At 44.2% G+C, this 23,803-nt stretch overlaps 2 protein-coding genes across 4 annotated transcripts in view; one reads left to right on the top strand and one right to left on the bottom strand.

The window, feature by feature from the left end:
* Positions 1 to 11: 11 nt before the first annotated feature.
* On the bottom strand, positions 12 to 4,502 carry med27 (mediator complex subunit 27; the record flags this gene model as incomplete). The annotated part of the gene is made up of 3 exons (XM_038279072.1): positions 4,257 to 4,502; positions 340 to 484; positions 12 to 71 (listed from the first exon to the last, which is right to left on the bottom strand). Coding segments are annotated over exons 1-3 (408 nt in total), but the record flags the coding sequence as incomplete, so codon positions are not given.
* Positions 4,503 to 7,501: 2,999 nt separating this feature from the next.
* Positions 7,502 to 23,803, top strand: part of LOC119779417 (netrin-G2-like) — a 35,757-nt gene continuing 19,455 nt past the window's right edge. Inside the window, exons 1-3 of one of the 3 annotated variants that reach the window (XM_038279065.1) lie at positions 7,502 to 7,983; positions 11,387 to 11,785; positions 23,542 to 23,800. In XM_038279065.1, the coding sequence (XP_038134993.1) occupies positions 11,543 to 11,785; positions 23,542 to 23,800 (502 nt within the window). In that variant the 5' untranslated portion in view covers positions 7,502 to 7,983; positions 11,387 to 11,542. The remainder of the gene's footprint in view (positions 7,984 to 11,386; positions 11,786 to 23,541; positions 23,801 to 23,803) is intronic. The other 2 variants (XM_038279064.1, XM_038279067.1) reach the window with 2 other exon arrangements.

Here is a 23,803-nt window from a genome sequence, read left to right as displayed (position 1 = left end):
TCTACGTTGGCCGATCTCTTGAGGGACTGCTGGTTCAACAGGCTGGAGGCCAGACCGGCGTGGTACTGCAGCTGCCCAGAACCAGAACAACCGATCCATCAGAACCGCTACCCACTGCTGGTTGTCATGGTAACACGCTGTTTATAGGACCCCCACCAAGAAAGGAACCAGGACTGAAAGGCCGGGGTGAATGAGGGGATGTTACCATGGTAACCGTGTTGGAGCAGGACACGTCCAAACCAGCAGGACAGCAGCCTCTGAGGACTGGAGCTGGACGGCCCTGGGGCCCAGAACGTGTTACCATGGCAACGGCCTAAGGTGGCGTCTGGCGGGACTCACCTTGTTGGACCATTTGTAGGCCTGCAGCAGCTGAGAGTAGAGAGGAGTTTTATCCTGGACCGGGTCCAGACTGAGCAGGCCGCTGTTATGAAGAGGGTGGGACTCTGAGGGACGTCCGACCAGACCACTGAGACGCTCCAGCTCACTGCGGGGGACAGGAGGGGACAGGTCACGCCTACGGAGAACCAGGGTCTGGATCCAGATAGCTGCTAAATGTTCTACAATCTGAATGTTCTAGATCTGGACAGATCTAGAATTCCCATGTCTAGATCTGGGAATTTCTTTTTCTAATCTGATCCAGTCCAGTGATGGACGTCGCCTCTATTGGAGGGACAGCGGGACTGTTGGTCTACGTTCACACTGCACGCCTTGATGCTCAATCCATTTCTTTTTGCGCGTTCCAACTATGTCCCGCATGCGCAGTAGAGGACACCATGACGTCACGGGCCAGCCTGCTCTGTGTTTACGGAAGTAAACATGGATGCTAGTGCCGACCTAGCCATCTTTTCCAACCATAAAATCTCAATCTTTTCAAGATGGTTAAACATAAATACTGCTCTCCGCTAGTGTTAATTTCGTTAACGAAAACTAAACGAAAATATTTTCGTCAACGCACATTTTTCACCGAACGAAAACTAGACGAGACAAGACGAAAATCCCCACTAATAAACAATAACTGGGACTAAATCAGAAATAATTTTCGTGGACTAATAAAGACGAGACGAAAATGCTGTTCGGTAAATAAAGACTGGACTAAAATCTATGGACATTTTAGTTCACTAACAAAGACGAGACGAAAATTATATATTATTATTTTATGGTTTTTTCAAATCCTGTCTCGTCTCCTCCTGCGCCTCCTCCTCGTCAGCTCCCACACACCCACTTTCAAACCTGGAGCGGGCTGCACAGAGTAGCCTACTCTGGGGCTCGGGAGAAAGAGGAGACGTGATCTATGGACACATTTTCGCTTCATTGAAGTGGAGAACAAACCCAAATGCTTGATTTTAGTGGAAGGGAAGGAATGTGGCCACACGGTAGCTGGAAAAAACACAACAAACCTGAAGAGACGCGTCGCAGTTCACCACAAAGACATTACGGTAAGCTAACAGAAAGATTGGTGGTGGTTGTTTATAATGTAACATTAAATCAACGGCTATAATGTCCCAATGATAAACTAACTAATGTTGGCTAACTTTCATAGCATTTAGTATCCAGGCTGGCTACGTTACGTTAGCTTGTTAGCACGTAGCGACGGTAGCCACTTGTTGATAGCATTGTATGTAAAGTTAAATTTATGCTAACTTAGATATGTTATACTGGCCGGGCAACTATAGTTTCTGTTAAATTGCAAGTTTGATTAAAGCAGACAGACGTTTTAGGTGAACTAGGAGCAGCAAGTGAACTACAGTTAACAGAAAACACCTCGGCAGCTACACATGTATGCTAAATGCTAAAACGAACTGAAACTATTTATCAGGATAAGACAAAATAAAAATAATATGCCACACATAATTCAGAACAACTTTAACCTAGATTTTCATATACAAAATAGCCGTTGCTAGGGGAACCACTGCAGGGATGTCTTTATTTGGTGACATAAAATGCTGCTCTGTTTATCTGCATATTACTATTACAAGGACATTTGATTTGAATTGGCATCAATATTAATACAACCAAAATGCATGCACACCTAAAAATGTCTGCAATTTATTTCTGCATAAAATGATAGTTAGGTTGTTTGTATGAGTTTGAAATGGATGGTCAAATGTAGTTTTTATAGTGACTTAGTTTTTAAGTAAAATAACAGACCTATATGCTACTTATACACTTGGAATTCCTGTTATGCTGTTTATCTATCCTGACATTGTATTAATTTCTGTTCCAGATTAAAGATACACCACCACCAATCTACCAGCCACCCAGAAACAATGACAGGCCAGCTAAAGCTGGCAGGAAAGCACTTTTGTTCTATCAGTTGGAGTTTTTTTTTTTTTTAACAACATTGACCTTAAATCTATTTATTTTATTATTCTATGTGAACTAGCTTTAAACAGCCAGCACTTGTGTAAAGTTCATAAGACACTTTATTTTATTTATTTGTTTCCTTTGCCAGGTGTGTTTTATTTGTTTTAATGCAAGCATTTGTGTTTGTGTCTTTGAACCTTAACAATGTTCAAAATAAATATGCAAATATTGTCAGAACATCTTCCATGTCTGGATGTGTTCCTTAAAATTGTGTTTTTTATCAAACAGATGAGAGAAAATGTTGAAATAATTTTAGGAAATCTTAAACGTTATCTGCTGACAAAAAAGTAAATGGTTAAAATTATGTCCTGACTAAAACTAAACTAATAAAATTATGTTTTCTTGGACTAAAATAAAGACTAAAATGCTTGACTTATAGTCGACTAAAACTAGACTAAATAAAAATGCGATGATGTCGACTAAATGTGATAAAAACTAACAAACGATGCTGAAACTGGACTAAGACTAAAACTAAATTTAAAAATGGCTGCTAAAATTAACACTACTCTCCGCATCATCGTCCACCATGGTTGTTTGTTTTTCTTGCCGCTTCTGCGCAGCAGGATGCAGAATAGTGACCTTCGTCGGGTATTAATGACGTTCAGGTCGGATGAATCCGACATGGCCGCTCAGACACAGGTCGCATTTGGAAAGATCGGATTGGTATCGGATTCAGGACCACAGAGCCCAGTGGCCTCAGTCAAATTGGAAAAAATCGGATCCATGTTGTTCAGACTATCATGAAAAGCGCAGGTCGCTATGGGCCAAAACATTTGGGTGACTTCAGGCTGCAGTGTGAACGTAGCCTTCCACACACATCTGGTTCACAGTCTGCTGCTAAGCAGGAGGACCTGGACCAAGGACCAGGAGGACCTGGGCCAAGGACCAGGAGATCCTTCAGCCTTTAGTTCAGCTGTGAAGCAGAGACACGTCTGGAAGAAGGAGGACATCAGAGCCTCAGGGCTGGATCACTGCTGGTTCTGGCAGCCATCTTGGATTTGATCTATAGGATGAAATCTATAATTACTGCATCCACCACTCTGCCCAGATCTGGTCTGGGGTTTGGTCTACATCTGAGCAGAGTTCTGTCTGCAGAGGAACGCTCTGATCTCTATATTGGAGAAACCAAACAACCTCTCCACAGACGCATGGCCCAACACAGAAGAGCGCCCTCCTCTGGACAAGACTCTGCGCTACATCTACACCTGATGGACAAAGGACATTCTTTGGAGGACCAGAATGTTCACATTTTGGACAAAGAGGACAGGTGGTTTGAGAGGAAGGAAGCATCTATGTTAAGAAAGATAAACCTTAAACAGGAGCTTATAGGAGAACAGAAGACCTCCCCTATTCATCCAGACCAACTATTCCCTCTAATGCCCCCCCTTTCAGAGGCATAGACAGGTATGGGGCATTGCAGGCTAACGAAGTCAAACGACCCCCATTCCAAAGGGGGGGACCCGTTCATCCGTTTATATTTGCATGTTTTCTAAACGGTCCAGAGCAGGAAGCAGATTTCTCCCCTTTCACATCTAAATCATTATTTTATCCTGAGAGGATTAATAGTTTCCTCTAATCCAGTCAAACAGCTTCTAGAGTGAATCTGCCAACTTGTGATCTCAGGCCTGGATGGAGAGATGCTGAGTTTGGAGGTAGAGAACAAACCAATGTTGATGATCCTCATTATCCTCTATTACAAACATCCACAACCAGAAAATAATAATAATAATAATAATAATAATAATAAAGCGCAGCTCTCCATGACAGGAGGAACAGCGGAGGATGAAGGCGCTGCTTTGATCATGTGATCTGCAGCGGGGTGGAGGATGAGGGATCTGGGGTCAGTCTATGTCAGCGGGTCTGGACCAGGCTGTGGGCGGATCGGGTCTTACTTGAGGTCCCTGTTGACGGCCTGCAGGGTGTCCTGGAACTCGGAGATGAACTGCTTCTCGCGGCCTTCCAAAGTCTCGCGGTTTTTCATTCCGTCCTTCAGGGACTCGAACACGCGGCTGACGCTGGAGCGCAGCGCCTGGATGCCGCTGATGGCGTGAGAGAAGGCGTCCAGATTCACCCCGACGGAGATCGGTTCCGCCATCTTGGTGCCGCCGGTCTGAGGTTCTTCTTCTTCTCCTTCCTCAGTATCTCTTCTTCTTCTGTTTAATGGCGGTGGGCAGGCACTGTTTAGCTGCGCTTTACCGCCACCTTCTGGCAGGAGGCTGGATTTAAAACTTACATTCTGTGATTTAAACCTGTTTTCCTAAAACCTGCAGCAGATGTCTGTTTATTCTGTTACACTGTGAACAAAAATAATATCTAGATTAGATTCTGAATGAATTTCCTTAATTCTTACCAGAGCACTGCTGGAAAAAGTACTTTAATAGCTCATTTATCATCTTCAGCATTACTTTATGCCAACATGAGACGTTAATGGATAAAAGCCTTTAACTTTAGCAGGTTTATATTTAGGAACAGTAGTTGACCTCTGGCTGCCTTCCTGCATCCCAGACTCTAAAGTTCCAAACCTCTCATCCTCAGTCTTTCTAGCAGATTTAAAGTAACAGGGATCATTAGGGTCATCCGTGGTTTGGATGAACTCTGTTCTCTGCTTCCAAACTCAGCATCTCTACATCCAGGCCTGACATGAGACGTTTCTTTTGAAGTTGTGAGAAGCGCTCTTGGGCGTTTTGATTGGATTGAATAAAATGGTTACTCCTCTCAGTATAAAAAAAAATATTTTGACCAAGATGAGAAATCTGCTTCCTGGTCTGTTAGTTTGCATCATTTGATTAAATGGTCTTTTGGGGAATATTTAAGCTCACAAATGAGCCTGGAATGTCTTGAGAATGGCTTAGTCTCCGGTTAAACCCAGGTTTAAAGCCTTGCAGGGCAGCCTAAAGCCCACTGCCAACATTAAGACAGAGAAAAGAAAGAAAATAACAAACGATCAGTTCAGGGGTTTGAGAAAATATGGGAATCAGGGAATTATCTATAAACCAAACTGAACCATTGTTCTAAACTTTAAATAACACGTTAAATTTAAAAATGGATGCAAAACAATTCATTTTATTTCAGTGTTAGATGGACCAGAGTCTTTGAAATAGATAGAAAACTCTGAATCAATCTGACTGGATGATCTGGTGAACTGGAAAGTGACCTGAGATGACATGATGGGAATTGTTTGGAAACAGCAGCGCTACTGCAGGTCATTCATCCCTGCTACACCCAGACTCTACAATGAGACGCTACAACCGCAATAACTGCTGCTATGGAGAAGGATTACTATCTAATACCCTGTTTCTCTATATCTGTCACCCTGTGCAATAAGTATATATATATATATAAATATATCTCTGATATAGAGACGACAACGACCTGGACTACAGAGAGGAGGTGGAGCAGCTGGTGGAGCAGAGATAACAGCCTGATCCTGAAGATGGAGAAGACCAAGGAGATCATGGTGGACTTCAGGAAGAAGCGGCCTAACCACGCTCCACTGCTCATCAACAGCTCAGCTGTAGAGGTGGTCATTCATCACAGACACCCTCACCTGGACTGGAAACACCACCTCACTGGTCCAAAGGGCCCAGAAGCCCCCCCCATCCTCCCCACCTTCTCCAGAAGCACCATAGAGAGCGTTCTGAGCAGCTGTCTCACTGTGTGGTGTGGAGGCTGCAGCGCCTCAGACTGGAAGAAGGTGAGAACAGCAGAGAGGATCATGGGGGCTCCTCCGACCCGCTGTCTCACTGTGGTGTGGAGGCCAAGTTAAGGTCATTTGATAAAAATGATGAAATCTGATTATCATAAAAAATCCTGAAATCAGCAAAAGTATAAATGTAGACTGACTGCTTGGACTGACAGACAGCAGCTGGAAGGTTTGGTCATTATTTACAGGTTCATCATTTTATCGCAGTATTTTCTCTTTCTATGATACTCTGGTCTGGAAGGAAGGTTTATTAATAAACATTTATTTTCAGTTTATTTTTAAATCTGAAATAACTGTGGAAGTTAGAGCAGGAAATGAATATTTCACTAAAGATTAGATGGTGCATGCAGCCCTGCATTACTGATGATTAATGAGATATTTGATCAATTAGATCCAAGAAGTAGAAAATCTTTATATGCAGACGATGAAGCTGGTTTCCTAGCAGGCTAAAATATTTGATGATCAATATTCTGAACAGATTAAAGTTCTTAGATTTTAGCTCACTTGGAAACAACATTTGGAAAAAGTGAAGACTTCTCTGCGATAGCACAGGATATGGGAGGAACAGCGGCGGCTGTAGGCTTTGCGCAGGAGGTCTGCAGCGGTGGATGTGGGATTTCAGCGTTAGAAACTGTCATCAGACAACATGCAGTAATTTATAAATTACTGCATGTAATGCAAAAGGCAACTGTCAGGCGGGTCCTCTAATCCATGACCTCTGACCTAGCCTTTAACAGCTGTGCGCTGTTGGCAACAGGAAGTTGAACAGGAAGTCGTCCCTATTAAAAGCTCCGCCGGGGGGGGGGGGGGGGGGGGTGTCTTCAGAGGGGAGTAGTTCCGGTTACATCAGCGACATTTGAGGCATGCTGACAGAAGATTTTCCTTCATCTCAAAAACAAATAAAAAAGCAGTTTAGAAACTCCTGTTGACCCTGGAAACAAGAAGTCCTCCATCCCTTAAAAGCTCCTTTGGGTTAAAGCCAGGATCTTTGGTCATAACTGCTGCCTTAGTAGATCCTGCTGACAAACCACTGTAGGAAAAAAGCATCAAATATGCAGTCCAGCCATAGGAAATCTAAGGTATTTCACTCACTGGGCAACTTATTGATCTTTGCAAAGATGAGATGAGAAGAAGGCAAATATTAACACAGCTTGATGTCCTGCCCTGCTCTAACTAGTCAGTTTCTGTCGCTAACTGGACGTTTTGCCAAAGGGAGCCGTGGCGGTTTTCCCACAGAGTTCAGCTAAACCAGTTACAGCCTTTTTTGGAAGCAGTTGATATGTAGAATAAACCTCGAGGAGAACCGGTGTGGCCTGTTATGGTCACACTCCTCCAATGTCTCCTTCCTCAACAAGCAACAACATTTATGCTGGTTTTGAGGGAACGCTACAGCTGTAACCACGGCGGCCATTACCCCAGACCACCAGCCACTGACTGACTCTCTACTGGCGTAGGAGTGGTCCTAGTGGTCCACCCCGCACTCACACTCTGCTCACTCCTGCCCTCTGGGAGGCGCTACTGAAACCTACAACTAGAACCAGCAGATGTGGGAATAGCTTATTCCCCTACAGCTGCCACGCTCCTGAACGCCTCCTGACACCAAATATAAGGCCTATAGACCTCCATCTGGGTAGATACAGACTACATTTCATTACTTTGCACTTGCAACAGTGTAAAGGAACAGGAAGATAGTGGGGGGGGGAGCTTAAAGCCGGTGGAGTTCAGCCATCAGAGTGTCAAGGGTTCTGAGAGCAGATGGAGGAGGAGGAGCAAGAGGCTTAAAGACCTAGAGTGAGGATGAAGAGGATTAAAGAGCAGAAACAGAACAACTAGAGAAGAAAAACAAATGAAGGAAAGTCTGGATTCTATCATCTTTCTTCCAAGATTCAACCTGAAAATCCTCAGAGGGACAGAAGGTGGGTTACTGGTCCAACACTCCTCCATCACAAGCTTTTATTTCCTCCTCCTCAGCAGGAGCAACAGCAACAGCAGCAACAGCAGCAACAGCAACAGCAGCAACAGCAACAGCAGCAACAGCACAGGAACAAGGGCTCTATTTCAGTCAGGTGTGAGGAGGCAGGAAACGCTGGAACATGGACTGATGGACTCTGATGGACTGATGGACTCTGATGGACTGATGGACTCTGATGGACTGATTGACTCTGATGGACTCTGATGGACTCTGATGGACTGATTGACTCTGATGGACTCTGATGGACTGATGGACTGATGGACTCTGATGGACTGATTGACTCTGATGGACTCTGATGGACTCTGATGGACTGATGGACTCTAATGGACTCTGATGGACTGATGGACTCTGATGGACTTTGATGGACTGATGGACTCTGATGGACTCTGATGGACTGATGGACTCTGATGGACTGATTGACTCTGATGGACTCTGATGGACTCTGATGGACTGATGGACTCTAATGGACTCTGATGGACTGATGGACTCTGATGGACTTTGATGGACTGATGGACTCTGATGGACTCTGATGGACTGATGGACTGATTGACTCTGATGGACTCTGATGGACTCTGATGGACTGATGGACTCTGATGGACTGATGGACTCTGATGGACTCTGATGGACTGATGGACTCTGATGGACTGATGGACTCTGATGGACTCTGATGGACTCTGATGGACTGATGGACTCTGATGGACTCTGATGGACTCTGATGGACTGATGGACTCTGATGGACTGATGGACTCTGATGGACTCTGATGGACTGATGGACTCTGATGGACTGATGGACTCTGATGGACTCTGATGGACTGATGGACTCTGATGGACTGATGGACTCTGATGGACTCTGATGGACTCTGATGGACTGATGGACTCTGATGGACTGATGGACTCTGATGGACTCTGATGGACTGATGGACTCTGATGGACTGATGGACTCTGATGGACTCTGATGGACTGATGGACTCTGATGGACTGATGGACTCTGATGGACTCTGATGGACTCTGATGGACTGATGGACTCTGATGGACTGATGGACTCTGATGGACTCTGATGGACTGATGGACTCTGATGGACTCTGATGGACTGATGAACTCTGATGGACTGATGGACTCTAATGGACTCTGATGGACTGATGGACTCTGATGGACTGATGGACTCTAATGGACTCTGATGGACTGATGGACTCTGATGGACTTTGATGGACTCTGATGGACTGATGGACTCTGATGGACTCTGATGGACTGATGGACTTTGATGGACTGATGGACTTTGATGGACTCTGATGGACTGATGGACTCTGATGGACTCTGATGGACTGATGGACTTTGATGGACTGATGGACTCTGATGGACTCTGATGGACTGATGGACTCTGATGGACTCTGATGGACTGATGGACTTTGATGGACTGATGGACTTTGATGGACTCTGATGGACTTATGGACTCTGATGGACTCTGATGGACTGATGGACTCTGATGGACTCTGATGGACTGATGGACTTTGATGGACTCTGATGGAATCTGATGGACTGATGGACTCTGATGGACTGATGGACTCTGATGGACTCTGATGGACTGATGGACTCTGATGGACTGATGGACTTTGATGGACTCTGATGGACTGATGGACTTTGATGGACTCTGATGGACTGATGGACTCTGATGGACTGATGGACTTTGATGGACTCTGATGGACTCTGATGGACTTTGATGGACTCTGATGGACTGATGGACTCTGATGGACTGATGGACTTTGATGGACTCTGATGGACTGATGGACTGATGGACTCTAAAGGACTCTGATGGACTGATGGACTCTGATGGACTTTGATGGACTGATGGACTTTGATGGACTCTGATGGACTGATGGACTCTGATGGACTGATGGACTTTGATGGACTCTGATGGACTGATGGACTCTGATGGACTGATGGACTTTGATGGACTCTGATGGACTGATGGACTCTGATGGACTGATGGACTTTGATGGACTCTGATGGACTGATGGACTCTGATGGACTGATGGACTCTGATGGACTCTGATGGACTCTGATGGACTAATGGACTCTGATGGATTGATGGACTGATGGACTCTGATGGACTGATGGACTGATGGACTCTGATGGACTGATGGACTAATGGACTCTGATGGATTGATGGACTGATGGACTCTGATGGACTTTGATGGACTCTGATGGACTGATGGACTCTGATGGACTCTGATGGACTGATGGACTCTGATGGACTTGGTTAACTTTAGATGGATGACTCAGCTCCTCTGATGCGGTTTCAGCTCCTAGTCCTTCTGAGGACAGTCTGCTTCAGTTTAGCCCGGGACATGTTGGCTTCCTGTTGAAACAATTCAAGCAAAAAAGAAAAGGAGAATTAAGACGTTAAAATCTTTGATCTGTCTTCACTCCTTTGGTCATAACATGTAGATGGAGCAGCTGATGGTTTAAACTAGAGCTGAACTCAGGATCATCCAGCCAAAGGACTTAGTCAGATATTTAAGGGGACATTTCCTGGCAGATTAAGGGGGAACTAAGGAGAGCAGCAACAGAGACAGTAGGTCTGCTACAGTATAGATTAGGTTGAATAGATCTATGGCTTCCTGTCAGACACTTGCCCCAGCATCGTGAGAACATTGGAGCTGGCAGCAATCTGCCCTCCTGGTTTGCTTCTACATTTTGGGCTTAGCTCCTTTATAACTCAATGACTGCCTTCTAAACCAGCTAATGGTGCTGAGAACCGAGCAGAAAACGTTTATTAGCACAAACATAACAAACAGAAGTGCAGAGCGGGGGATCAGGGGACAGCAGCGACTCGGGGGGGCACCGCCAAACCACTGACACTCTGGTTTAACAGTTAGGGTTAGTGAGACTGGGAGGAAGGCAGGATCCAGCTGATGGACTGCCAATGAGCTGCGGTGCAGAGCCGCCCAGAGTGTCCCTGATGCAGCAGCCCCAGGGAGCGGGCAGGAATCCTGGCCAGGTCAGGGAAAACAGATCAGAACAGGACAGTTCTGGGATCCAGGAGTCCGTAGACCCACCTGGGGTTCTGATCTGGACAGGAACAGATCCAGGGTTCCAGGAATCCATGGAATGTTAGGGGAGGTTCAGAGCTCCATGAGTCCAGCAGCCAGCTCAGACATGGAGATAGGCGGGCTCAGTGGCTGAGGGACAGAGATAAGACATGTTACCAGGAGAACTGCAGAACTTTAAACTGGACTCCCCCAAGAGCCAGGCCTACGGGACTTAAACCCCCCCATGGAGGCCAGACTAGGGGGGGGGGGGGGATATGTCGTTCTGGGGCTCTGACTGTTATTGTTGTTCTGTTTCAGGCCTGAGGGGGGCACTGCTCCTCCCAACGGACTTCTACTTTGAACTCTCCCTGGATTGTGATGACACCCTGTCTGAAGGAGATGTGGAAGAGCCTAAGTTGAGGACAGAAAATGAGAAAGCTAATGAACTTCCTGTGTGACTGACTGCTCCCCACCATGTCCTCCACCTGCTGGCTCAAAGGACTCTTCATCCTCCTCATCATCTTACTGCCTCTCTGCTCCTCCCAAGTCAGCAGTCCGTTTGACAGCTGCAGCTCTCCGTCGGCCTCGGAGGCACGGCGAGGATGGCAGTTCCTCCCATGTCAGCCACCTTCCACCAACATGAAGGAGTTCATGCAGATCAGGGTGGATCCTCCTGGGATCACCTGTGGAAACCCACCTGAAAGGTTCTGCACATTGGTCAGTGTGATTATCACATACCTCACCTGTACTGTTTGTCCACAGCAGAGTGTCTGACTGCCCTGGCTGTTGGCTGTCCACCGAGTCAATCAGAGAGACAGCCTGGGTGAGCCAGTCTGCTTTATCTAACACAATTCAATTCAGTTTATTTCTATAGCGCCAATGCAATCCCTCACACTAAGCATGCTTGTAGCGACAGTGGAGAGGAAAAACTCCCTTTTAACAGGAAGAAACCTCCAGCAGTGTGAGCGGCCATCTGCTGAGGCCCACTGGGGTTTAAGGAGACAGAAGCAGACATAGAAAAAACGGTTTCTTAAGCAGAGGTTTAATTCCAGCAACCTTAAAAGCTTTAGGTACATATCCCTGTAACAGAGATAGATTAATCACATCTAGAATGGAGGAGGAGATCAAAGGGAATACCTCCTTAAATAACCTGGTTGGAACTGGATCTAACATCCAAGTTGAAGGCTTAGATGAAGACAATAGTTTTGCTAACTCTGAAAGTTCAACTGGATCAGAGCAGTCTAAACCCGGTTCAGATTCCACGACTACCTCAGATGCTGCCCCCCCCCCCCTCCAGAGATAAACCAAACACACCTCTGGATGGTTTCGCCGATAAAACCGACCCCTATCAGGAACCTCCACTGATATGCTAAACAGGGAAGGTCTAACCTAAATCTAGAATCTATGTCCTTCGGGTCGAACGCTGTCCAGCAACACCTCAGCTCTGGATTTGAACCAGAGACCTTCTACCATTGATGGGCAATGGGATAAAACTGAGATCCTGGCCTGGTTGATGGGACAGGTGTTGTGAATGAAACGGTGCCCAGCTTGAAAGAGCTCCTGTGTGTCTCTGAATGTGAGCATTGATGACTGAAAGACATCTTCTGCCTCCATTTATCTGTTTACTGCAGTCTGCTGGATTCATGTTCATGTGGATTTAAAGACATTTCAATTAGTGGAAAAAATTACAGAGGGGCATATAAAAATATTTTATTAACCAAAACTTTCACGACCCCCATGCAGTACCTCAGTTGACCCGCTAGGGGTCGCGGACCACCTGTTGAAGACCTCCGGTCTAGAAGGTAAACAATCCGATGCATCTTCCTCTGTTTGAATAGAATTTGCATTGAATTAAAAATCAGAAGAAGAAAGTAGAAAAAAGTCACCCAGTGAGCCTCTGCAGGGCCAGGAGCCACGGTTTGGACACTGCAGAGGGTCCATGTGTCCTCCTTGCTGTCCAATGGTCCCCTTTGGAACATACATCATTAATGTTTTAAAAAAAGAATTTAAATAATAAACTCAATTGTAAATAACTGATTGCAAATGGCAGGAAGGGGTCCAAAGCTTCAGCTCAGTGGTTCTGCCTTCATTTAATCCATCATTTTCAACATTTTTAGGAAACTTAATGACATTTTATGGAGACTCGCCACTCAGAAAACAAAGACGGCATCTTTAGGCAGAGACTAAAACATCTCAGAGAAAAAAGAAACATGATATGAACTATGCCTTGAAGGAGTCACACCTCCCAGACTGAAATCTGCTGTTTCTGTCATATAAAATATTCTAGACAGGTTGGTTAGTTGTTAGAGCTGGTTAGTTAGACTGTGATGTTTTTTAGAGGATCATTAGTTAGACTGCGCTGGTTGTTGGAGGTTAATTTGTTTGACTGGCCTAGTTTTTTTGAGGATGGTTAGTTAGACCAGGCTGGTTTTTGGAGGATGATAACTTAGACAGGGCTGGAGGATAAAAGATACTTAGTTAGACTGGGCTGGTTGTTAGCTTATTCCCCTTCACAGGTTGATGATTTTGTTGATGGGGTTGCTAGTTCTCTGCGTATTGCCTTAGACAACGCAGCTCCTTTGAAAATGAAAACCGTTAAAAATAGAAAGCTTGCTCCTTGGTTTAATGCAGAGCTGCGTACTTTGAAGCAAAATGCTAGGAAACTGGAGAGAAAATATCGCTCCACAGGCCTGCGAGAGTCCTTCCTAGTCTGGAAAAATGGTTTACTGCTGTATAAGAGGACCCTTTGTAAAGCAAGAGCAGCATACTTCTCCTCATTAATAGAGGAGAATAAGAATAATCCTAGATTTCTTTTTAATACAGTTGCCAAACTCACCCAGAGCCATAGCTCTGTTGAACCGTCCATTCCACCTGCTCTTAGCAGCAATGATTTTATGGGATTCTTTATAAATAAGATTGATCTTATTAAAAATAAGATCATAAGCACTCCTCTATCCGCGATTGTACCTGAGGTAGTCATGGAATCTGAACCGGGTTTAGACTGCTTTGATCCAGTTGAACTCTCTGAATTAGCAAAATTATTGTCTTCATCTAAGCCTTCAACTTGTATGTTAGATCCAGTTCCAACCAGGTTATTTAAGGAGGTATTCCCTTTGATCTCCTCCTCCATTTTAGATGTGATTAATCTATCTCTGTTACAGGGATATGTACCTAAAGCTTTTAAGGTTGCTGTAATTAAACCTCTGCTTAAGAAACCGTCTCTTGACCCAGATGACTTGGTCAATTATAGACCTATATCCAATCTTCCTTTCTTATCCAAAATTCTTGAGAAAGTAGTTGCCAAACAAGTTTGCGATCACTTCCACCATAATGAACTTTTTGAAGAGTTTCAGTCTGGCTTTAGAGCTCATCATAGCACTGAAACAGCTCTGGTGAAAGTCACTAATGATATTCTCATGGCCTCAGATAATGGACTTGTATCTGTGCTCGTCCTGTTGGATCTTAGTGCTGCATTTGATACAGTTGACCATAATATTCTTTTAGAAAGACTTGAATATTTTGTTGGAATTAAAGGAACAGCACTAGACTGGTTTAAATCTTATCTATCTGATCGAATTCAGTTTGTTCATGTTAATGATAGATCTTCAACACGCTCAAAGGTTACCTGTGGAGTACCACAGGGATCAGTGCTAGGACCAATTCTCTTTACTTTATACATGCTCCCAATTGGTAGAATTATTAGACAGCATGGGATTAATTTCCACTGTTATGCTGATGATACCCAGCTATATCTGTCTATAAATCCAGATGAAGCTAACCCATTACATAGATTACAGGCATGTCTTGAAGACATAAAAACCTGGATGACTCTTAACTTTCTGCTTCTGAATGCAGACAAAACAGAAGTTATAGTCTTTGGACCAGAGTCTCTGAAAAAGAAGCTGATTAGCCAGTCACTTCATTTGGATGGGATTAAACTGATTTCAGATAATAAAGTAAAAAATCTTGGTGTTATTTTTGATCAGGACCTGTCATTTAAATCCCATATCAAAGAGGTTTCTAGAATTTCCTTCTTTCATCTGAGGAACATTGCAAAAATTAGAAATATCCTGTCCAGGGGTGATGCTGAGAAACTAGTCCATGCATTTGTTACTTCAAGGCTGGACTATTGTAATTCTTTACTATCAGGAAGTCCACAAACTGTAGTTAAAAGCCTTCAGCTGATCCAAAATGCTGCAGCCAGAGTTCTAATGAAAATTAAAAAGAGAGATCATATCTCTCCTATCCTGGCTTCTCTTCATTGGCTTCCTGTTAAATCAAGAATAGAATTTAAAATCCTCCTTCTCACATATAAAGCCTTAAATGGCCAAGCTCCATCTTATATCAGAGATCTGATTGTTCCTTATGTTCCTAACAGAGCACTTCGCTCTCAATCTGCAGGTTTACTAGTGGTTCCTAGAATTTCTAAAAGTAGAATGGGAGGCAGATCTTTTAGTTCTCAGGCTCCTCTCCTGTGGAACCAACTACCAGTTTTAGTCCGTGAGGCAGACACCCTGTCTACTTTTAAGGCTAGGCTTAAAACTTTCATTTTTGATAAAGCTTATAGTTAGGGTGGCTCAGGTTATCCTGATCTATCTCTATAGTTCTGCTGCTATAGGCTTAGACTTTTGGAGGACATAGGGACCCCCATTTCATCATTCTGCTTCATTCTCTCTCTGTTCTCCTATTCTGCAGAATCTGTTAGTTCAATCTCTAACCTTCTGCTCTCTCTGCTTTTCCTCAGAGTAGCTTTGCCTCGTCTGTTCCTGTTTGGCTGTGACGTCATCCTGGAAAAAAACATCAGCTGTGCTTCTGGCATGGGAGCTGCCTTGGAGCTCGTCTGCCTGGCTGTGTGTTTCCTGGACGGGGCCGCCTTTTACAGCTGCTTTTTGTATCTCTGCTTCTGTCTCCTTGAACCCCAGTCGGCCTTGGCAGATGGCCACTCACACTGAGCCTGGTTCTGCTGGAGGTTTCTTCCTGTTAAAAGGGAGTTTTTCCTCTCCACTGTCGCTACAAGCATGCTTAGTGTGAGGGATTGTATTTGAGTCAATGAGTCAATGCAATCAACTGGTTTTCCTTAGATAGAAAACTTTGTATCAATTTGACTGTATGATCTGGTTGAACTGTAAAGTGCCTTGAGATGACATGTGTTGTGAATTTGGCGCTATATAAATAAACTGAATTGAACTGAATTGAATTGTTGGAGGATAGTTAGTTAGACTGGCTGGTTGTTAAAGGATAGTTAGTTAGACTGGCTGGTTGTTGGAGGATAGTTAGTTAGACTGGCTGGTTGTTAAAGGATAGTTAGTTAGACTGGCTGGTTGTTAAAGGATAGTTAGTTAGGCTGGCTGATTGTTGGAGGATAGTTAGTTAGACTGGCTGATTGTTAAAGGATAGTTAGTTAGACTGGCTGATTGTTGGAGGATAGTTAGTTAGACTGGGCTGATTGTTGGAGGATAGTTAGTTAGACTGGGCTGGTTGTTGGAGGATAGTTAGTTAGACTGGCTGGTTGTTAAAGGATAGTTAGTTAGACTGGCTGGTTGTTAAAGGATAGTTAGTTAGGCTGGCTGATTGTTGGAGGATAGTTAGTTAGACTGGGCTGATTGTTGGAGGATAGTTAGTTAGACTGGCTGGTTGTTAAAGGATAGTTAGTTAGGCTGGCTGATTGTTAAAGGATAGTTAGTTAGACTGGCTGATTGTTGGAGGATAGTTAGTTAGACTGGGCTGATTGTTGGAGGATAGTTAGTTAGACTGGGCTGGTTGTTGGAGGATAGTTAGTTAGACTGGCTGGTTGTTAAAGGATAGTTAGTTAGACTGGCTGGTTGTTAAAGGATAGTTAGTTAGGCTGGCTGATTGTTGGAGGATAGTTAGTTAGACTGGGCTGATTGTTGGAGGATAGTTAGTTAGACTGGGCTGGTTGTTGGAGGATAGTTAGTTAGACTGGCTGGTTGTTAAAGGATAGTTAGTTAGACTGGCTGATTGTTAAAGGATAGTTAGTTAGGCTGGCTGATTGTTGGAGGATAGTTAGTTAGACTGGCTGGTTGTTAAAGGATAGTTAGTTAGACTGGGCTGGTTGTTGGAGGATAGTTAGTTAGACTGGCTGGTTGTTAAAGGATAGTTAGTTAGACTGGCTGATTGTTGAAGGATAGTTAGTTAGACTGGGCTGGTTGTTAAAGGATAGTTAGTTAGACTGGCTGATTGTTGGAGGATAGTTAGTTAGACTGGCTGGTTGTTAAAGGATAGTTAGTTAGACTGGCTGATTGTTGGAGGATAGTTAGTTAGACTGGCTGGTTGTTAAAGGATAGTTAGTTAGACTGGGCTGGTTGTTAAAGGATAGTTAGTTAGACTGGGCTGGTTGTTAAACGATAGTTAGCTAGACTGGCTAGTTGTTGGAGGATAGTTAGTTAGACTGGCTGATTGTTGAACAGTGACGTGCGGTCAGGGGAGGCAGGTGAGGCAGTGCCTCACCAGCCATCATGGAAAGAAAGAAAATATATAATCATAAAGTAATTTAAATTGTTATATTCATCCGGTGGTTTGTACTAAAAAATATTCATTTTTCATGTAGCTTCACCAATTTCGATTTTTATTTGTTCAAAATCGCTGAATTTTCTTATTTTCCCATTCAAATGCTTGGAAGCGATGCCGGTGAGGCAGCAGCGAGCTCTGCCTCACCTTGGATTGCGCAACCCCTGGCTCTGCGCTGGCTGCAAAGCGGAGAGAGCATGTTGCTGTACGGCGTCAATAAAATGGTTTAAACAAATGTAATATGTGAACTTATTTCTAATAATTTGGCTTATGTATATAATGTACAGAGCTTTTTGTCACCAACTGTGTTTGTGTAACGTGTTTCGTGTAATGAGCGATTATAAACGGCAGAGAACAAGTTCGAGGTGAGGCAGGCAGTTCTCTTGCCTCATGGCAGGGGGTGCTCAAGAGACTGAAAACATAAGGCAGGAACAGGACGGATCAAGGAAGGCTTTCTTCCCTGGCAGTGATCTCCATTGAGACAGAGAGACTTTTAAAACTGAAGGAAGATAAGGAGGACTTCTATTCATTTATAAGTAAAGGTAAGACAGTAATAACATTTATTTTGTTTTGTTTTTTAAGGAAATGTGTGTTTTGTGAGCTACAGTTTGTATGTGTAAGGATGCAGAAGTGAAACATAACCTGTAAACTGCTGTCAATCTATGCATCTATTTGCAAATCTGATTCTGATGACGTCAGTGCCTCACCAGCTATGAACCTCACCGCACGTCACTGTTGTTGAAGGATAGTTAGTTAGACTGGCTGGTTGTTAAAGGATAGTTAGTTAGACTGGCTGGTTGTTTGAGGATAGTTAGTTAGACTGGCTGGTTGTTGGAGGATAGTTAGTTAGACTGGCTGGTTGTTAAAGGATAGTTAGTTAGACTAGCTGATTGTTGAAGGATAGTTAGTTAGACTGGCTGGTTGTTAAAGGATAGTTAGTTAGACTGGCTGGTTGTTGGAGGATAGTTAGTTAGACTGGCTGGTTGTTAAAGGATAGTTAGTTAGACTGGCTGATTGTTGAAGGATAGTTAGTTAGACTGGGCTGGTTGTTAAAGGATAGTTAGTTAGACTGGCTGGTTGTTGGAGGATAGTTAGACTGGCTGGTTGTTAAAGGATAGTTAGTTAGACTGGCTGGTTGTTAAAGGATAGTTAGTTAGACTGGCTGATTGTTGGAGGATAGTTAGTTAAACGGGCTGATTGTTGGAGGATAGTTAGTTAGACTGGCTGGTTGTTGGAGGATAGTTAGTTAGACTGGCTGGTTGTTAAAGGATAGTTAGTTAGACTGGGCTGGTTGTTGGAGGATAGTTAGTTAGACTGGCAGGTTGTTAAAGGATAGTTAGTTAGACTGGCTGATTGTTGGAGGATAGTTAGTTAGACTGGCTGGTTGTTAAAGGATAGTTAGTTAGACTTGCTGATTGTTGGAGGATAGTTAGTTAGACTGACTGGTTGTTTGAGGATAGTTAGTTAGACTGACTGGTTGTTGGAGGATAGTTAGTTAGACTGGGCTGGTTGTTAAAGGATAGTTAGTTAGACTGGCTGATTGTTGGAGGATAGTTAGTTAGACTGGGCTGGTTGTTGAAGGATAGTTAGTTAGACTGGGCTGGTTGTTGGAGGATGATAACTTAGACTGGGCTGGAGGATAAAAGATAGTTAGTTAGACTGGGCTGGTTGTTGGAGGATAGTTAGTTAGACTGGCTGGTTGTTAAAGGATAGTTAGTTAGACTGGCTGATTGTTGAAGGATAGTTAGTTAGACTGGGCTGGTTGTTGGAGGATGATAACTTAGACTGGGCTGGAGGATAAAAGATAGTTAGTTAGACTGGGCTGGTTGTTGGAGGATAGTTAGTTAGACTGGCTGGTTGTTAAAGGATAGTTAGTTAGACTGGCTGATTATTGAAGGATAGTTAGTTAGACTGGGCTGGTTGTTGAAGGATAGTTAGTTAGACTGGCTGATTGTTGGAGGATAGTTAGTTAGACTGGCTGGTTGTTAAAGGATAGTTAGTTAGACTGGGCTGGTTGTTGAAGGATAGTTAGTTAGACTGGCTGATTGTTGGAGGATAGTTAGTTAGACTGGCTGGTTGTTAAAGGATAGTTAGTTAGACTGGGTGATTGTTGGAGGATAGTTAGTTAGACTGGGCTGGTTGTTGAAGGATAGTTAGTTAGACTGGACTGGTTGTTAAAGGATAGTTAGTTAGACTGGGCTGGTTGCTGAAGGATAGTTAGTTAGACTGGGCTGGTTGCTGAAGGATAGTTAGTTAGACTGGGCTGGTTGTTGGAGGATAGTTAGTTAGACTGGCTGATTGTTGGAGGATAGTTAGTTAGACTGGGCTGGTTGTTGAAGGATAGTTAGTTAGACTGGCTGTTTGTTAAAGGATAGTTAGTTAGACTGGGCTGGTTGCTGAAGGATAGTTAGTTAGACTGGGCTGGTTGTTGGTGAGGGTTAACTGACTCAGTGGTTGTGATAAGTTTGTTAGTCGGTACAGATGTTGTATTCAGTTTAGTTAGATCTAAGCCAGTGTAACAGATTGATTTAGGTCAGTCTCCGGTAGCTATTCTTAGTCTGCCAATTAATTTTTTTAGCTACAGTGTGACAGTTGGCACCAGCATGAGGGGTTTAGGGATAAACCTTTACCTCACTGATCAGATTAGTGTTGGTGTTAATCTGTTACTAGGACCAAATATATCACAGACTCTTCACTCTTGCTGTAAATCTGGCAGCTTATTTCTCTCAGCTCGCCACATGTGAGACCCCTGAACAGGACCGGTTCATGGACCACCTGTCTTCTGTTCATGTGGGGAAATGGTACCTGGATACAACCCCACTTTGGGTCCTTCAGTAAAACTCTTAGTCCCAGATTGCTCCACACACTGCAATAAATAATATCTAGCCTTTGTTCTTATAATAAGCACATTTTCTTTACATTAAGCAGATTAGTGAGACGCTTTGCCTAAAGTATACAACAAATTACATTTATAATATGAAACTGTGAATGGTTTCAAGTACTTAATAACTAGCTATCTCATTCCACTGGCAAATCATGTACCTGCTCAAAGTACGGGTAAATGCACTTATTTTAGGAAATTGTTACTTATTTTAAGATGGATATTTTACAGTGGAGGGGCTGCTAGATGTCAACCTCGGTCAGGGACGTCTTCAACTCTTCCATGTGAGAGAAGGACATTCCAGAAGAACCAGAACCAGCTGCATTCTGTGTGGCCTTCTGCCGCGGCTGACTGGGGGTTTCAAAAGTAGACAGAAGAGGAACATAGAGGCACGGATCTATAAATCCTTCCTATGCTAGAGAAAAGTAGAAGGTTAGAGGCAGTGGCTTCACCTTGGAGACGAACACAGCTATACCGATGAGCTCTGATCCAGGGGGAGGGGCGGCCTAGTGGTTAGAGCATAGAGCCTGGAATCCTGAGGTTCTGAGTTCAAGTCCCACTCCCACAGACTGCCACTCTGGGTCCCTGAGCAAGACCGTTAACCCCACACTGCTTCCTGAGTGCTGCACAATGGCAGCCCACTGCTCTCCAGGGGCATGGGTTAAATGTAGAGAGTGAATTTCTCCAATGTGATATCAATAAAATAAAATTATTATAATTAATAATTCTATTCAGTTTATTTCTATAGCTGCAATTCACATAATCTCATCTCAAGGCACTTTCCAGTTCACCAGATCATCCAGTCAGAAGTTTTCTATCTAAGGAAAACCAGCTGATTGCATCGACTCATTGACTCTTCAGCAATCCCTCACACTAAGCATGCTTGTAGCGACAGTGGAGAGGAAAAACTCCCTTTGAACAGGAAGAAACCTCCAGCAGAACCAGGCTCAGTGTGAGCGGCCATCTGCTGAGGCCCACTGGGGTTCAAGGAGACAGAAGCAGACATAGAAAAAGAAGCATAGATACAAAAGGCAACTGTCAACCAGCTCCACAGGCGGCCCCGTCCAGGAAACACACAGCCAGGCAGACGAGCTCCGAGCCAGCTCCCATGTCAGAGGATGAAGAGAGCACATCCAGTTAGTCACAGTCAGAGAAACAGGACTACACTGGAAAACAGGCCAAGCTCCAACATCTAGAAACAAAGGTGTTGATGGCAGCAGCACAGCTGATATTTCTCTCCAGGATGGAGTCACAGCCAAACAGGAACAGACCAGATGAAGCTACTCTGAGAAAAAGCAGAGAGAGCAGAACGTAGAGATTGAACTAACAGATTCTGCAGAGTGGGAGAATAGAGATAGAATGAAGCAGAATGATGAAAAAGGGGTCCCTATGTCCTCCAAAAGTCTAAGCCTATAGCAGCAGAACTATAGAGATAGATCAGGATAACCTGAGCCACTCTAACTAGAAGCTTTATCAGAAAGGAAAGTTTTAAGCCTAGCCTTAAAAGTAGACAGGGTGTCTGCCTCACGGACTAAAACTGGTAGTTGGTTCCACAGGAGAGGAGCCTGAGAACTAAAAGATCTGCCTCCCATTCTACTTTTAGAAATTCTAGGAACCACTAGTAAACCTGCAGATTGAGAGCGAAGTGCTCTGTTAGGAACATCAGGAACAATCAGATCTCTGATATCAGATGGAGCTTGGCCATTTAAGGCTTTATATGTGAGAAGGAGGATTTTAAATTCTATTCTGGATTTAACAGGAAGCCAGGCAGAGATTCAAAAGAATGTTCTTTGTCCATAAGGTGTAGATGTACCCCTGAGTCTTGTTCCATTTTTTGGAATGACTTAGACCTGCAGGTGCAGCTAATGTTGACTTCCTGAATGAACTAAATAACTTCTTTTGAAGGTTTGAGGCACTAAACAACACTCCAGCTGCCCTCAGGGCTGCGTCCTGAGCCCCCTGCTGTTCACCCTGATGACACACGACTGCGTCCCCAGGTTCACCACCGATCACATGGTGAAGTTTGCAGACGACACCACGGTGGTGGGCCTCATCAGAGATGACAACGACCAGGACTACAGAGAGGAGGTGGAGCAGCTGGTGGACTGGTCCGGTCTCACTGTGTGGTGTGGAGGCTGCAGCGCCTCAGACTGGAAGAAATTGAGAAGAGTGGTGAGAACAGCAGAGAGGATCATGGAGGCTCCTCTTCCCTCCATTGAAGACATTTCATCCCAGTGCTGCGTGTCCCGTGACATCATCAATGACCCCTCACCCCCCCACCATGGACTGTTCTCCCTGCTGCCCTCTGGGAAGAGGCTTCACAGCATTCAATGCAGGACCAGCAGGTTCTGCAGCAGCTTCTTCCCCACCGCCATCAGAATGATGAACTGATGTGTAAAACTTTAAATCACAGACTCTGCATCACACTGATGACACCAAACCAACAATACTGCAGATTTGCACCATAGATATTAATGCTCTGAACTTCCACATCAATGCATTTTTTGCACCATGTTTTTTCTCCCACACTGTCAACAATAAAAGTTTTCTAAGTCATTCTAAGTCTAAGAAGGAAGGCAGCATTATCCAGATGGCGAAGCCAAAGTTGGTGTGAAGGAGATGTTCAGGCGTCCGGGGCAGAAGATCACAGATCCGAAGAAGCACTGAAGGGAAATCCAGGAAGGTGTCAGGAAGCAAATCGAGGTTCAGTAAACAGGAGCTTGAAGACAGGTCAGACAAACAGATCAGAATGGAACAGGCAAGCTCAGAGGTCCAAAGCCTGAACGGGTCAAGATCAGGCAATCAGAAACACTAAGACATGGTAGAAGACTTTCACCAAGGGCTCAAATAAACTGGTACTGATGACTGGAAGAAGGCAGTTTAAAAAGAAGCTGGAAGCCAGTCATCAGTACCAAGATCAAGACAGCTGCTGCTAAAACAGTCACAGATATGTTCATCATCAGTGAGAACATCCTCTTTCAACACGTTTCATTTATCAGACCAAAGGAATGCAGGGTCCCTTCAGATGTCCCTCTGATTTTCTTCATTTGCTCTGTGTTGACAGGAGAACCCGTACCTGTGCAGCGATGAGTGTGATGCCTCCAGCCCTGACCTGTCTCACCCTCCTCAGCTAATGGGGGACAGGGAGAGAGGTGGGCTTATCACCTATTGGCAGACAGTCACCTGGTCCAGGTATCCTGAGCCTCTATTGGCTAACATCACTTTGTCATGGAACAAGAGCCTGGAGGTGGTTGATGACATCATCATTACCTTTGAATATGGGAGACCAACCAGCATGGTGCTGGAAAAATCTATGGACAAAGGTA

The sequence above is a fragment of the Cyprinodon tularosa genome, unplaced genomic scaffold (assembly GCF_016077235.1).
Source record: "Cyprinodon tularosa strain WSP-4 unplaced genomic scaffold, ASM1607723v1 ctg1470, whole genome shotgun sequence".
Taxonomy (NCBI): domain Eukaryota; kingdom Metazoa; phylum Chordata; class Actinopteri; order Cyprinodontiformes; family Cyprinodontidae; genus Cyprinodon; species Cyprinodon tularosa.
This window is presented reverse-complemented; position numbering and strand designations above follow the sequence as displayed.